Source organism: Engraulis encrasicolus, unplaced genomic scaffold, assembly GCF_034702125.1.
Source record: "Engraulis encrasicolus isolate BLACKSEA-1 unplaced genomic scaffold, IST_EnEncr_1.0 scaffold_64_np1212, whole genome shotgun sequence".
Classification (NCBI taxonomy): Eukaryota; Metazoa; Chordata; class Actinopteri; order Clupeiformes; family Engraulidae; genus Engraulis; species Engraulis encrasicolus.
Window position 1 is genome coordinate 97,501 of NW_026945972.1, and position 17,500 is coordinate 115,000.

Genomic DNA, 17,500 nt, shown 5'->3' on the forward strand with positions numbered 1-17,500 from the left:
ACCCAGGGAGAGAGAGAGAGAGAGAGAGAGAGAGTGAGAGGTTGAGAGAGAATATTTCTAAAGTGTGTGTTTTGGGGGGAAAGTGCTGTATGACAGAGTATTGAAAATATGCATGTGTGTGTGTATGCATTCCGTGTGCACATTTTATGTGTCTGTCTGTGGTGTTTACCGTAAGTCTGTGTGTGTGTGTGTGTGTGTGTGTGTTTGTGTGTGTGTGTGTGTGTGTGTGTGTGTGTGTGTGTGTTGTGTGTGTGTGTGTGTGTGTGTGTGTGTGTGTGTGTGTGTGTGTGTGTGTGCGCGCCGCTCGCGTGACTGTGTGTGTGTTGCGCGTGTAAGTGTGTGTGTGTGTGTGTTTGATGTGAGTAGGTGGTACAGGTGGAGAGAGGTGGGATGTTTGTATGTGGGATGTATGTCTATCTCTCTCTCTCTCTCTCCAGCTTAATCTGTCCCAGTCTCTCAAGTGCAGCTCTGATCCCTCTCCTCTTCACTCCTCTCCTCTCTTCTCCTCTCCTCCTCTCTTCTCCTCTCCTCTCCTCTCTTCCTCTCCTCTCCCCTCTTCTTCTCTCCTCTTCTCTCCTCTCCTCTCTCCTCCTCTCTCCTCTCCTCTCCTCTCCTCTCCTCTCCTCTCCTCTCCTCTCCTCTCCTCGCTCGGCCGTCTCAGATGACTTTGACCTCAACTGCCCTCCCACACCAAAAATAAGGCCATCAACAAAAGAAGGGAAATTGACTGATAAATCGGAAATGGGAGGCGAAAAAAAGGACTGAGATGAAAAAAAAACTTGGAAAAAAGAAAGAAATTCTGAAAGAAAAGAGAAGGAGCAATAGTGGGAGATGAGGGCGAGTGGGGTCAACAAAATATAGATAAACTCGAAAGGGGGATCACAGGAAAGATAGAGGATAAAGAGAGAAAAGATGGAAGTAGGAAAGGAGAGAAAGGGACTGTAAAAGGGGTTGGGTAAGACACATTCTCAACACACACTGCTCAATTGGTGGACAGGATGAATAGATGAATTGATTGATGGCGCGAAGGTGGGGAGAATTCGCAGAGGGACGCGATTTGATGACGAATGGCCCTGAATTGTCATTGGTGTGACTGGTACCTTTGTCTGAGAGGGTAATGCAGCTACAACTTTGTTTATGTGACAGTGTGTGTGAGTGTGATGGAAAATAGAGTTTGTAATCTCTTGGTGTGGATTTGGGTGTTTGTCCAACCACCCAGAGAGAACTGCAGGCTGCCAATGTGATTTTGTATCACTCAATGTAGCAGGTTTCACAGACGTGTGTGTGTGTGTGTGTTTATGTCTGCGTGCGTGTGTGTGTGTGTGCATGCATGCGCGCGTGTGTGTGTCCGTGCCTGCCTGCCTGCATGTGTGTCTGTGTGTGTCCGCCCATGTCTCTGGTCATGTGGCAGTGTAAATGCACAAACACACTTTCGTTTTCAACACATATTGCACCCAAATAAAAGTGAATGAAAGTGTCACTTGTGACTAAATCCTACATTTCTAAGCCAGAGTTGTTTCATGGCCCCACCAAGGCAAAGTAATAACCAGATTGCTTTTTCTCCTTCGGTCCTGTGTTTATTTGAAGGTTTACATTTGCATTTTCATTTACAAGGCATAAAAAAACAGAATAATTTTGTCTCGTTTGTTCTGCTTTAACATTCAATGTTGTTTACGATGTACACTGGTAGCCTTTTCATGTTTTAATAACAGGGCTTGATGATGCATCGAATAAATGCATATTGAGTGTAAAATGCATAGCAAGGACTCCAGTGGTTTGCAAAAAAAAAAGCCTGTCTGTCTGTGTATGCGTCTGTATGTGTGTTCACGTCTGTGCAAATGACTGAGTGCTTTTGGGATTGAAGTAATTTATTGATATCTGCTTTTATTTTTTGATTTGGTTAGAGGTGGGAAAGGAATTATGGGGCTTGTAGTCCAAGTGTGTGAGTGTCCTTCAAACTTCCTGGTTGTTTTCCTGAGCCATCGTCTCCCCCTCAGAGCTGTGGAGTTCTTTATCAGGGACAAGTACGAGAAGAAGAAATACTACGACAAGAATGCTGCTGTCAACGGATCCATTGTGAGTAATACCACACACACACACACACACACACACACACACACACACACACACACACACACACACACACACACACACACACACACACACACACACACACACACACACACACACACACACACACACACACACACACACACACACACACACACACACACACAGCCAGACTCCCTGACTAATTAAATTGTGTTGTGTGTGTGTGAGAGAGATGAGAGGGAGAGTTTGACTTTGAGCTTACGTAATTAATCAATGTGATCTCTGTTGTAATGTTTCCCTTTGTTGATCTCTGCGTGTGTGGGGGGATCAGGTCATTATAAATGCACTAAATCAACTCAATGCATGCCTGCTGATGAGAGAAAGAAAGTGCGAGAGAGAGAGGGAGAGAGGGAGTTTGAGAGAGAGAGAGAGAGAGAGAGAGAGAGAGAGAGAGAGAGAGAGAGAGAGAGAGAGAGAGAGAGAGAGAGAGAGCGAGCGAGTGCAACAGACCGAGAAAGAGAGAGAGAGTGCGTCAGAGTGTGAGCATGCGAGAGATAGAGAGAGAGAGACAGAGTTTGAAAGAGAGAGAGAGAGAGAGAGAGTTTGAAAGAGAGAGAGTACAACTGGAGGAGAAGGGGATCACTACAAATGATGTTTATCAGAAGCCCACATTAGTTCCATCAGTCAGCTCGTCATGAAGCCAGCTCAGTCCAGTCCAGTCAGCTCGTCCAAGTGTCCATCTGAGAACCTCTGTTTCCAGTCAGAGTCCAGTCAGCTCGTCATGAAGCCAGCCCAGCCCAGTCAGAGTCCAGTCAGCTCGTCATGAAGCCAGCCCAGCCCAAGTCCAGTCAGCTCGTCATGAAGCCAGCCCAGCCCAAGTCCAGTCAGCTCGTCATGAAGCCAGTCCAGCCCAGTCAGAGTCCAGTCAGCTCGTCATGAAGCCAGCCCAGCCCAGTCAGAGTCCAAGTCTCTGCCTCTGACTGAGAGAGAATACAGCATTGGCTGCTGAGTGCTTACTGTACTGTACACCCCATCACACGCCAGGTAGGCCAGCTCTCACTTGGTCCAGCAGCCATCCTACAGAAAAAACACATCACACACTCCAGCCATCCCACAGAAAAAAAACACATCACACACTCCAGCCATCCTACAGAAAAAACACATCACACACTCCAGCCATCCTACAGAAAAAACACATCACACTCTCCAGCCATCCTACAGAAAAAACACAACACACACTCCAGCCATCCTACAGAAAAACACATCACACACTCCAGCCATCCTACAGAAAAACACATCACACACTCCAGCCATCCTACAGAAAAACACATCACACACTCCAGCCATCCTACAGAAAAACACATCACACTCTCGGTCCAGCAGCCATCACACACTCACAGGAATCCAGCTGCTCCCTGGACACACGATTGGTGTACTGTACAGTTAGTGTGTGTGTGTGTGTGTGTGTGTGTGTGTGTGTGTGTGTGTGTGTGTGTGTGTGTGTGTGTGTGTGTGTGTGTGTGTGTGTGTGTGTGTGTGTGTGTGTGTGTGTGTGTGTGTGTGTGTGTGTGTGTGTGTGTGTGTGTGGTTATATTGAATGTTCCCAGTGAAACAGTTCTAAAAATAAACAGAATGTTATTTTCTGCAGATGTGCTTCTCTTCTCCTCTCTCTGTGCTGCAACCTCAGGCAGCCCAGCTGTGCCTCTCTATTGTGTCCCGCCCCCAATTGGGATGTGAACTCATGAACCCCATGACTTTCACTTACTTACTGTGGCAGCCAATCAAAATTGATGCTCACTTAAAATACTGGTGTGCCATAGGCTAGAGTGTCTCAGTTTAGAGGACTCCATTGGTTGTTTCAATTGTGATGTGAACTTCTGAACTGTGGCTGTGCCTTACTTTGACAGCCAATCAAAACAATGTGACTACTTTGATGGGGCACCTAAGTCACGCCCTTCTACTTCCGATCCATGGGGCTGGAGCTCTCAAAATTTTGAATGAGAGTTAATGGAGCGAGTCAAGCTAAATCCTCATCCCTTTTGGCATGTGCTCCGGATTTCACATATGATGACAGTGAATTTGAAAGGTTTGGATTTGCGTCGTAAGACCACTCATTTTCGACACGCAAGAAACGTTATTTTAGCTTTTGTGCAAAACTGTGTTAGAGACTACACGTGCGCCTCGCATATCTGACGTGAACAGAGGCACAGCCAACCCTACCGCTGCACTGCGGCTTAAGTGGCTGCACGTCGGACATGCGACGTCTGTTGTGTAGTCCAAATAATTGTATATTTTTGCACACACACAACTCAAAAATCGCTTGCCAAGTGAAGTCAACAAGCACACCATTGGTTGTTATTAATTCTGAGGCACAGCATATGTTTGATCGACGGGGAAATGCGAAAAATAGCTTTGATCAGTCCATTACAGCCCAGTCAAAAGTTTTTGCGTTCCCAGCCCCATGAGCCTCCTGGAAGGGGTGGAGACTTAGGTGCCCCATTGCTGCATGTACCTTGTGTTCTAGCCAATCGTGTCTAAAAGCAAGGCCACTGGTGAATGGGATGCCGAAGTCACGCCCTTCTTCTTCTACTCGACAATTTGCTAAAGTTTTTAATGTAATGAGTGGAGTCAAGCTAAATCCTGAGATCGTTTGACATGTACTCTGTGTCGGAATACCACTCATTTTCAGAAGACAAGAAAAGTTATTTCAGATTTTGTGTGAGACTAGTTAATAGAATACAACGTGCACCTCACATATTTGACTGGCCGGGCAGCCTATCAAGAAAATGATCCGTCATTACAATGTATATACTGCATCAATTCAGGACAATATATCACAATACTTCTTTTCATGATATACTGCATGATTAATGACACCAAGAATCGATTATTTTCTTTAAATACATTTAAATACATTTCATTTATTTAAGAAAGTAAAACTTGTGTGTGGAATGTGCCACTTGTTAATTTTCTTACATTCACAGAGTAGGTAATATTTCTGTTGCACCAGATAAATTGACTTATGAATGCTACACAGCAACCGGCAAGTAAAATGTATTTTTACACATTTACTGAAGTAAATATCGCAATGAATCGCAGTAATGCATGTATTGTAATGCATTGTGGCATGTGTATCGTGATGCGCATCGAACCCGTGATCGAGTCGTGAGCCCCTTGCCAATACCCATTGCTAATTTGCTCACCTCTGCCAACACAGACGGAGGGGAAACACGCTAGACCTTTGAAAGGAGAAGAAAGGAATGTCAGACCCACAGCATAGCAGCTTGGCAAAATGTTAGAGGAAAACGATAGAGGAGAGGAGTGAAAATGGGGTGAAGAGAGGGACACAGAGTGAGGAAAGGAAAGGTAGATAGTGATACACATTAAGGGACAGAGAAACGGAACGAGAGAGATTCAAAGGAAGGGAAAGAAAGGTACAAAGGCACAAAGCCACTGACAGACAGATGGAGGGGAAGGAAGGACAAGGTTCTCTCTCTCTCTCTCTCTCTCTCTCCTCCTTCTCTCTCTCTCTCTCTCCCTCTCTCTCCCTCTCTCTCTGTCCTCTGTTGACATGAGTAGTCGGCTGGCTTCCTGTAGCTCTCTTCTCTTCTCTTCTCTTCTCTTCTCTTCTCTTCTCTTCTCTTCTCTTCTCTTCTCCTCTGCCCCCTTGTCTCTCCCTTCCTCCATTCCTTTCTCCCCCTCATCTCTCTCACTTTCTCTCTCTCTTTCTCCCTCCCTTTCTTCTCTCTCTGTTCCCCTCATCCCTCAGCGCTGTCCTCTCAAGGGTCTGCATTATTAAAGGCAGTTCATTAAGTCCATTTTGGGAAGGAGACGGAGCTTTTCCCTCCTTTCATGCAGCTGCTCACATTCAGACACATCAGTCTCTTTCACCATCACTCACTCTGCCCTCTGCACTCTTTCTTTTCATGGTTCACTCCCTCTCCTTTTGTCTCTTCCTCCTTGTATTTCTTTTCCTCTGTCTCTCTTGTCCCCTACCCTCTCTCTTTCATACTCCCCTCTCTCTCAATTCCTCTCTTTCTCCTACCTTCCTCTCTTCTCTCTCTTCCTCTGTCCTTCTATCGTTCCTCTGGAGAGGTTGACTGAACCAACTGATATTGCACTCAAAAGCATCTGTCTTTTTCTGGCGGGGATGGAGGAGTGTGTGTGTGGGGGGACTGAAGTGAAGCCATGTATTTTTAGTTTTTTTTAATATCCTGTGTGTGTGTATGTGTCTATCTCTATGTCTGTCTGTGTCAAGTGTATCCCAATGGGCTTCTCTATTCTAAGTGACCTCCATAGCTCTGTCTATATGCACCCCAGCCTGCGTGTGTGATGCAAACACAAATGAAACCCTGGGTTCCATTCCGGCCTGAGTACATTCCCCCATCCTCCGCCATCTCTATGTTTGTCCCATTCGCTCCCTGTCTCTCTCCTAAAAACACAATCATCCAGGCTTCGCCTGACCCTGGGTGGCATCAAGGCACGCGAGGACAGTGTGCCCCAGATGACATCACCCCCCATCCCATCCTCCCTCGCTCCAACATGGGAGTCTGATGTTAGGAATTGATCACGGTCGATTGGATGATGTAACTTTGGCACAGACACACCACACCACACCACATCACAACACACCACTCTAGACCACTCTACACCACACTACACCACTCTACACCACTCTACACCACACCACACCACACAACACCACACCACTCTACACCACTCTACACCACTCTACACCACACCACACCACACCACACCACAGCATGGCACAGCTCAGCACACCACTCTACACCACTCTACACCACTCTACAGCACAGCACACCACAGCACACCACAGCACACCACAGCACACCACACCACAGCACACCACACCACACCACACCACACCACACCACACCACACCACACCACTCTACACCACTCTACACCACACCACACCACACCACACCACACACCACACTACACCACTCTACACCACTCTACACCACACCACACCACACCACACCACACCACAGCACACCACACCACACCACACCACACCACACCACACCACACCACACCACACCACACCACACCACACCACACCACACCACACCACTCTACACCACACTACACCACTCTACACCACTCTACACCACACCACACCACACAACACCACACCACACCACAGCACACCACAACATGCCATGACAGACGGGGTGAAGGGTGGTGGGTTACACCACAGGGCAAAATCTGTGTGTGTGTGTCTGTGTGTGTGTTCGTGTTCTTTTGTTTTCTTTCTCTCGATCTTTTGTTCTCTCTCTCTTTCTCTCGCTCTCTCTCTCTCTCTCTCTCTCTCTCTCTCTCTCTCTCTCTCTCTCTCTCTCTCTCTCTTGCTCTCTCTCTCTCTCTCTCTCTCTCCAGCTTTATATGTCCCCGTCTCTTAAGAACGGCCCTGATCCCTCTCTGCCTCCCCCCTCTCCTCACTCACTCACTCACTCACTCACTCACTCACTCACTCACTCACTCACACACACACACACTCACACACACACACACACACACACACACACACACACACACACACACACACACACACACACACACACACACACACACACACACACACACACACACACACAAACACACGCACCAATCATTTAATTTGGCCACATATCATGAAATTCAAATGCTGCTCTAAACTAGCTTTCATCGATTCGAAAATGTGACCCCCATCACATTCATGAACCTTTCTGATTGAAGACACGTAGTCACTGAATTTTTTCCCCCTCCCTTTTGAATATATGTGGATTTGACCCAAGCCGTCCTTATAGACTCGTATCAGATCACTCGACCTTACTCTGACTTTACAAAAAGATGCACACACATACACACTCATACACACGCAATTTCATACAAAATCTCCCACTTGCAATCTTGGCACATGTGCGTTTCTGGAGTGCAAGTGGCTGTGTTGAGAAATGCTCCATCCTTACATCATGTTACCTAGTGCTGTGCCCTGTGGTCTTTCCCATTTTATCTTCTGCTTTCATCTCCTTTCTCTCATCTTTTTCGCGCATATAGACACACACATGCACTCCTTCGCTGTCTCGCCCACACACACACACACACACACACATGCAATCTTACATTCATACACCTGCACATGCACTTATACACCTTTTTCTATGTGCACACAAAGCTCTTCAGTTTTCATATTCACACACATACACACAAGTCTCTTTATCTCTCAGACTCAGACGTGCACACAGGCAAACTAACTAAGCCTGATGTTCCAAAGTGGAGCTAATGACTAAGCTAAAGTCTGGGTGACAGACTGCCCCAGTGCACCAGAGCTCTGCTCTTCCCCAGACAGTGAGGTGCAGTCTGCCTCCATTTAGCAGCCATTGTTTTTGATTGGCGTGTCACCAGCAATATTTACACAGACTTTTACTCCACTGTTGGGATGTTTTTATTATTCATGTTTTCAGTCGTAACCAGCCAACCATCATCCCACTCACGGTTTCACCTCACCATGAACTACTAGGCCTCACAGTTGGCCAGGGATGGGACCAAATTCTCTCTCTCTCTCTCTCTCTCTCTCTCTCTCTCTCTCTCTCTCTCTCTCTCTCTCTCTCTCTCTCTCTCTCTCTCTCTCTCTCTCTCTCATGAAAAGCTGTGCATGGCAACACATGCATAAAAAACGGAGTAAGCTGAAAACATGGCTAATAACTTCTGAAGTCCATTTTGGGATGATAGCCTTTAGCCTTTCACTATTTTTGCCTTTAGGCTTGAGTCAGGCTGTACGTGTTTTCAGTTCATTGCTATGGGCTATGCTTCTGAAAACAAAGAACAGAAAGTGGCTCACTATAATAATTCTGATTATAGGGACCACAACATTCATCCACCCAACTGGAAAATACATGTCTCCTCCATCTAAGGTTCACTTTGCTTGTAGTCTGTGTGTGTCTACATCTTCTCATCTACTGTATCGTCAGTTCTGCATGACTGTTCAGTCTCCAAGTTTGAGCTTAAGCTGTTGTGCAAGACCTTACCCATCCATATCCGCCGCCTTTCTCTCTCTCTCTCCCTCCCTTCCTTCATCCTCCTCCTCTCTTCATCCCCCTCCCTGCCCCGCTCTCCTCTCCTCCTCCTCTCCTCCTCTCCTCTCGATGTGCAGCTGTCTCTCTCGTTCTCCGTCTCCTCTTCTGTCATGTCTTCTCTCTCGTTCTCCGTCTCCTCTTCTGTCATGTCTTCTCTCGGTGGACCCCCTCTGCTGACAGGTCATCTCCCTCTCTTCCTACTGTCTGCTTCCCATCACCTGAGTGTGTGTGTGTGTGTGTGTGTGTGTGTGTGTGTGTGTGTGTGTGTGTGTGTGTGTGTGTGTGTGTGTGTGTGTGTGTGTGTGTGTGTGTGTGTGTGTGTGTGTGTGTGTGTGTGTGTGTGTGTGTGTGTGTGTGTGTGTGTGTGTGTGTGTGTGTGTGTGTGTGTGTGTGTGTGTGTGTGTTGCTCTGTTCTTTTGCTAGTCCTCTTCGTTTAGCCTTGCTTCACTTGTCACTACTGTCTCAATTTCAATTGGACCTCTCTTCTCTTCTCTTCTCTTCTCTTCTCTTCTCTTCTCTTCTCTTCTCTTCTCTTCTCTTCTCTTCTCTTTGTAACAGGGCGCACTGTCTGTCCAGTAAGGTGTGTCCCTCAGCAGTTCCCATACCCCAATGACGTCACGGGACTCAGGTAGCCGCTCAGTGGCTAATCCGTAATTGGTGGCTATGCCATTGTTTTTATAAAATCAGATGAATTAGACCGGCTCATTGGAGCCTTCCCGGTGTGCCGGTATTCGCTGATGATGCCCGGTGCCTTTGCTACGGGTGCAGCAAGGTATGTGTGATCACAGTTTTGTCTAGATGACTGCAACCAGCTAGAGCTGTGTATTTAAACATACTGTTCATTCTCAGGAGCCAGCGTTCCCGTGGCGTCTAACCCCAGTGGCTTCCCCTCCCTCTCAGTGTTTTTGAGGTGAGCTTGTAAAGATCCTTTGTATGCATAGCTCATGTTAAACATTTGTCAACTACAGTGCCCTCCATAATTATTGGCACCCCTGGTTGAGATGTGTTTTTTAGCTTCCAATTATTTATTTATTTTTCTAAATAATATGGGACCTTAATGGAAAAAAAGAGAAAAATCCAACCTTCAATACAAGTGCATTTATTCAGTGGGGAAAAATCCCACATAAAGAAATAATTATTTGACATCAAATAATGTGTGTCACAATTATTAGCACCCCTGGTGTTAATATTTTGTACAACCCCCTTTTGCCAACAAAACAGCACCTAATCTTCTCCTATAATGTTTCACAAGATGGGAAAAGACAGAAAGAGGGATCTTCAGCCATTCCTCTTTGCAGAATCTCTCTAAATCATCCAAAGACCTGGGTCCTCTCCTCTGTACTCTCCTCTTCAGCTCACCCCACAGGTTCTCAATGGGGTTGAGGTCTGGGGACTGAGATGGCCATGGGAGGAGCTTGATTTTGTGTCTGGTGAACCATTTCTGTGTAGATTTGGCCATATGTTTAGGGTCATTGTCTTGCTGAAAGACCCAGTGACAACCCATCTTCAGCTTTCGGGCAGAGGGCAACAGATTTTGATTTAAAATGTCCTGGTATTTCAAAGCATTCATGATGCCATGCACCCTAACAAGGTTCCCAGGGCCTTTGGAAGCGAAACAGCCCCACAGCATCACTGACCCACCCCCATACTTCACAGTGGGTATGAGGTGCTTTTCAGCATGCGCATCTTTCGTGGCACGCCAGACCCACTTAGAGTGTTTGTTGCCAAAATGCTCAATCTTGGTCTCATCTGACCAAAGCACACGGTCCCAGTTGAAGCCCCAATACCGCTTGGCGAACTCCAGACGTTTGCGTTTATGATTGTGAGTGAGGAAAGGTTTTCTCCGTGCATGCCTCCCAAACAGCTTGTTGGCGTGTAGACAGCGCCTGATGGTTGATTTGGAGACTTTGTGACCCCAGGATGCTACCATTTGTTGTAATTCTGTAACAGTGAGCTTTGGAGATCTTTTGATTTCTCTTACCATCCTTCTCACTGTGCGTGGTGGCAAAATAAACTTGGGTCCTCGTCCAGGCTTGTTTACCACTGTTCCAGTTGTTTTGAACTTCTTAATTATTCCTCTCACAGTGGATATGGGCAGCTGCAGTTAAGTGGCAATCTTCTTGTAGCCTCTGCCTGACCTGTGAAGGTCGACGCAAATCTGCCTCACTTGTATGCTGTGTTCCTTTGTCTTTCCCATGTTTAAGAGTGGATAAGAGAAATGGCCTCGGTGTCACGTCATATTTATACCCCAGGCAAACAGGTGATGAATTACTAATGAATTACTAATTAAATGTTCCTACATACTCTGGTAAACTTTGTAAACTACTGTAGAAATGACAGAAATGCTTCAATTATATTTATTTCCTGGGAATTGTTAAGGGTGCCAATAATTGTGGAACAGGTGATTTAATGAAAAATAATTATTTTTTAGTCAGGGATTTTTTTATTTTCTTACAATTCATTTGAGTTGAAGGCTACATTTTCCTACAATTTTCAGTGTGACAGTATTCTTCTGCAATAAACACTGAATTTATTTTAAGGCTTTTAACACATCTCAACCAGGGGTGCCAATAATTATGGAGGGCACTGTATTTGTATGTAACATGTACTGATCTCTGTGTGTATGTTCACCTAATTCCAGACACCTCAGAGTACGTCGAGGGTCTGTCTCTGTGGGCAGACTGCTTGCGGCAGCTGCTCACCGCTGTTTTGCCCATAGCCAAAATATTTTAGCCTTTCTGTTTTTGTTTGTTTGTTTGATTTTCTTTTACCTGTCCGCCGCTTCAGCTTGTCACATTGTTATTTTACGGGGTTTGGCTGTCACAGTTCTAGGCCTGTATGCTGCTCTAGTCTGTCGTGTACCATAGACTTGCATTACTATGCCTAATTTGGCTACACTGTTAAACGGGGCAATGCAAATATATAGACAAAAATGATATGCACATTCATGAATAATGCTTGGAAATACTGCAAATATGTGAAAATCAAAAAAGAGTGGTCTGTTCCTTTAAACAAAGGTGCGTCTCTTGTCCATTCTATCCGAACCTGTTGTGTCTTATTGGTTGAAATCAAAATATATTCTGGGGTGGCAGTTTCCTAGTGGCGTAGTCGTGCAATTACAAGTATCAGTGTGATGGTTATTATTTTAGGAAAACTAACATGCAAACTTCCACTTTGCAATTTGACCTATAGACACCATAGATAGATGTATCAAAGAGACGTGTCCTTTTTTTTAGCTTTGAGTTTATTTAGATTTTTTTTAAAGGCTGGTTGTAATTAGGGGCAAAACAGCGGTGGGCACGGCGGGGGGGCCCCAATCTCCACAACGACCCATTGTCGTGGGGTGCCTGTGCCTGTGAGTGGTCCCGTGACGTCATTGGGGTATGGGAACTGCTGAGGGACACACCTTACTGGACAGACAGTGCGCCCTGTTACATCTTCTCTTCTCTTCTTCCTTTTGCTTTTCCCCCTCAGCACAGAATCTCATCCCCCCCTCCATTGCTCTCTTTCTCTTTTGTCAGGTCTCTCTTTCTGTCATGCATCGGATTCTCTCATTCGCTCTTGTCTTTCTCTCTGTCTGTCTGTCTGTCTGTCTGTCTGTCTGTCTGCCTGTCTGTCTGTCTGTCTGTCTGTCTGTCTCTCTCTCTCAAATTCAAATTCAAATTCAAATATGCTTTATTGGCATGCCTATTGATAACAGTGTTGCCAAAGCGTACAGATAACATAAAAGAACATTACGGTCAATTAGGAACATTAAGCATACATGTGTTAAAAATATCACACGCATATGCACACGTACACGCACACGCACACACACACACACACACACACACACACACACACACACACACACACACACACACACACACACACACACACATTTGCATTAAGAACATTAAACACGCACACGCACACGCACGCACACACACACACACTTGCATTAAGAACATTAATAAAAACACACGCACACGCACATGCATACACACAAGCATAGAACCAGAACAATTCATTGCATACTATCACTGTCTCTCCGGGTATGGCATGCTGCAACATATTTTGCTGCTATTTCACAATTGTGTCTTTCTCCAAGAATATAAGCCATCTTTTCATTATCATTTTGTATGTTAAAATTGGGTACTTCTTTTGCAAAGATTAGAAAATATTGCTGCCTAATTTGTTCATATTTTGGACAGTGGAGCAGAAAGTGCATCTCGGTCTCAACCTCATCAGTCGTACAGTGACCACATATCCGCTGATCTCTTGGTAGCCATGTTTTTTTGTAGCGTCCTTTCTCTACAGCTAGACTGTGGCCACATAACCTGTACTTGGTTAGGATCTGTCTCTGCCTTGTATCTCTGACTGTGTAGAGATACTCTGCCAATTCATAATTTCTTTTTAGTCCAAGATAACATTCTAGTTTGGATTGTGATTTGGTCTGGTTTTCCCAGTGTTCCAGGTAAGTATATTTGCATTGGTTCATAATTTGTTTGACTTTGATTTGATTTTGTACAGCAGGGATGGTCTGAGGTTGATGGGTTAGTGAGTTAGGGGGTTTAGTTAACTTCAGAACCAACTGACTGAGGGGATTGGTATTAGGGCTAACCTCTTGGGTTTTAAATGCTTGGGATTTTATAGTGTTTTCTTCACTGAATTTTAGATGTGTCCAAAACTTTAGGGATCTTTTTTGTATATTTATCGCCAATGGGAATCTGCCTAATTCTGCCCTGCATGCATTTGTGGGAGTTTTTCTTTGGACTCTGAGGATATTTCTGAGAAATTCTGCATGTAGGGATTCTATGGGATGCTTGTCCCATCTAGTGTAGTCTAGCTTACTGAGTGGGCCCCATACTTCACATCCATATAATGCAATAGGCATAATGACGCTGTCAAATATTTTACACCAGATTTTAATTGGAATTTGAATTTTGTAAAAGTTTCGTTTGATGGCGTAGAGAGCTCTACAAGCTTTTTCTTTTAGCACATTCACTGCAAGGTCAAAGCTTCCAGAGGCACTGAGTGTCAGGCCTAAGTAGTTATATGATAATGAATGTTCTAGGGCGGTGTTTCCTAGAGTGAAAAGGTGTCTGGTTGCCTGCAGTCTGGGTTTTTTCTGGAAGATTACAATCCTTGTTTTTGCCAAGTTAACTGTCAGGGCCCAGTTCTGACAGAAATGTTCTAGAGTGTCCAGGTGCTGTTGTAGCCCTTCTTTTGTGGGCGACAGCAGCACCAGATCATCTGCAAAGAGCAGGAATTTAACTTCCATGTTGTTTAGGGGGAGTCCAGGGGCTGTAGATTGTTCCAGTTGCACCGCTAACTCATTAATATAGATATTGAACAAAGTAGGACTCAAACTACAGCCCTGTCTCACCCCGCGCCCTTGAGTGAAGTAGTCTGTTCTGCTATTATTAATTTTTATGGCACATTTGTTGTCCGAATACATGCTTTTGATTAAATCGTATGTTTTACCCCCTACACCACTTTGCAATATTTTGTAAAACAGTCCATCAAGCCAGATTGAATCAAACGCTTTTCTAAAGTCGACAAAACAGGCAAACATTTTGTTTTTGTTTTTTTGGAGAACATGTTTGTTGATTAGGGTGTGTAGGGTGTAAATATGGTCAGTAGTACGGTGTTTTGGTAGGAATCCAATTTGACTATTACTCAAGACATTGTGTTTGATAAGGAAGGACTGTATACGGGCGTTTAGAATACAGCAGAAAACCTTCCCCAGGTTACTGTTCACACAGATGCCTCGGTAGTTGTTGGGGTCGAATTTGTCTCCACTCTTGAATATTGGGGAAATAAGCCCCCTGTTCCAGACCTCAGGAAAACAGCCAGCTTGGAGAGTAAGGTTAAATAGTTTCAAAAGCACCTGATGCAGCTCAGGAGTGCTGTGTTTCAGCATTTCAGTTCTGATGTTGTCAGGACCGCATGCTTTCTTAGATTTCAGTTTGTGGAGTGTGTCGAGTAATTCATCTAATGTGATTTCATAGTCAAGAGGGCTCTGATTATCTTTTATAATATTTTCTAGAGAGTGTAGTTTTTCTTTGATGATTTGTTGGCCAATTGTGAGATTATTTGGTATAATGTTTTCATACAGGCTTTCAAAGTATGTTTTCCATATTTCTCCATCTTTCAGGGGTGTTTCTTGCCTTTGTTTTGGGTTCAGGCTATTCCATTTTTCCCAAAATTGATTTTCCCTTATGGAGTTTTCGATTTCTGCAAGGGTTTCATCATAGTGGTTTTGTTTTTTCTTTCGAATTATGGATTTATACTCTTTCAGTTTTTTGCAATAATTCTCTCTAATTTCAGCATTATGTGGTTGTCTATGTTTTTGATTTGACAGTTGTCTGACATGTTTTCGCTTCAGTTCACACTCCTTATCAAACCATTTTTCTTTTTTGGGTTTACTTTTATGTTTTATGTTTTCTTTTCCGTAGGTTTGCTTTTATTGCAATATTGTGGTATAGTAAAGTGACTTTACTTATTGCCCGATTGACGTCAGATTGATTTGGTTCAAATTTGGTCAGAAGAAAATGATTAATATTGTTAGTGATTTCAATTGAGTTTGCTGCATTAATGAATTCAGTTTCACTGCCATTTGTCCATTTGTATGGTGGATTGAGTTCAACCAGTTTCTTTGTAACTGCTGTTATGTTTTTTGTTCTTTTAAGGAAGACATTGATTTGGCAGTGATCTGAAAGTGGTAGCTGTGGTCTTACAGTGAATGCGTTGAAGGAGCTGGGGTCCATGTCAGTAATTGCATAGTCCACTACACTAGACCCAAGAGGTGAGCAATAAGTGAACCGGCCTAATGAGTCCCCTTTCATCCTACCATTAAGGAAGTACAGGCCCAGGCCTCGACAGAGATGCACTAACTCTCTACCATTTTTATTCGTGACAGGATCAGGGTTGTGTCTTGATTTTTTTATTGGGTTTTCCAAATTTGGTAGCATAATAAATGCATCATCTTTCTCATCTATGTCAATGATTTCATTTTCTAGGCCTGTTCTGGCATTGAGGTCTCCACATAGCAACACACTTCCCTGGGCCTGGTAATGGTTGCATTCATGGTTGAGTTCGTTAAAGAACTCTTCATTGTAGTATGGTGATTCTGCTGGTGGGGCGTATATGGCACATATATATATGTCATTTTTATCATTTGCAATGCCTTTGTTCAATTTTAGCCATATGTGAGTGGGCCCTCTTTTTACAGTATGTAAATAGGGTGAAAGGTATTCCCTGATCCAAATTATGACCCCCCCTGAATCTCTGCCACGTGTTATGCTTTTGTTTTTAAAGGATGGTAAGATAATTTCATAATACCCGGAGGGACAGTGAGTAGTAGCGTCTGCTCTGCACCAAGTCTCTAACAAAACAATGATATCGTGGTTTTTGATATTCAATAAGAAATCTGGATTAAGGCTTTTTGCTCCAAAAGTTGTTGAATAAAGTCCCTGGATGTTCCAGGAACTTACAGAGAATGATTTTAACATATGTAAATGTGATTTGGCATTAAAGTCATAGAAAGTGACAAATAGAATGAATAAAAACAAGAAAATGAAACTGTTGTACATCACATAACACACAGATTTACATGTGTTTTTTTTTTTGTTTTTTTTCTTTTCCCTTTCTCTCTCCCTCTTACCCCTCTCACCTCCTTACTGTCTGTCTCAGCTGAGTTTGTTGAAGATGAGGTGCAATAGTTGCCTCACCTCTCCGATGTCTCCGCTTTTCTTGGCTGGGGTCGACCTCGCTGTGTGCTGATGGTCTGGGATGGCCTGGGCGGTGTGCTGATGGTCTGGGTTGGCCTGGGTGGTATCCAACTGGGCTGTGCTCCACCTTGCTGGGCTCCTCCAACCTGGCTGCGAGGGGGCCGGGACATGCTGGGATGGGTCCTGGGTGTCCTGTGTGGTCCGCCATGTCTGTGGTGTGGTCTTTGCTCTTTGTCGCGGGTCTGGGGCTCTGTGCTGACTCGGAGAGGAGGTGGGGTTCTGTTTAATGCTGTGTCTTTAAGATTTTTTGCGAACTGTCCAATTGCACTGGAGTGGAGATGTACATGGTCGTACAGGTGTTCCACAGAGAGTGATGGGTGATGAGCAACACGAGTGTTTGGAATGTCAGAGCAGTAGGAAGCGATTTTCTTGTTGATCTTGTTGGTCAATTCTTTGGGAAAGTCTTTTCTGGGGAGGAGGGATGAAATGATTATGTTTGCTGCGGGGAATTGTTTGTGGGCTTTCATTGCCACCACATGCAGGGATTCTGCCACGGCCTCCCCTTTTGATCGTAGGTCGTTCGTCCCTGTATGGATGATTATATTTTGGGGATCCTTGAGGGTGGATGGACAAAGAGTGTTCAGGGCAGTCT

At 44.6% G+C, this 17,500-nt stretch overlaps 1 protein-coding gene across 1 annotated transcript in view; it reads left to right on the forward strand.

Moving 5' to 3' along the window:
- The window catches only part of LOC134444668 (stromal membrane-associated protein 1-like), a gene marked incomplete at its 5' end in the record, with an annotated part of 153,577 nt that overhangs the window by 15,569 nt on the left and 120,508 nt on the right, over window positions 1-17,500 (forward strand). The window contains one exon of the mRNA XM_063193904.1: window positions 1,998-2,076. Within this exon, the coding sequence (XP_063049974.1) occupies window positions 1,998-2,076 (79 nt within the window). The remainder of the gene's footprint in view (window positions 1-1,997; window positions 2,077-17,500) is intronic.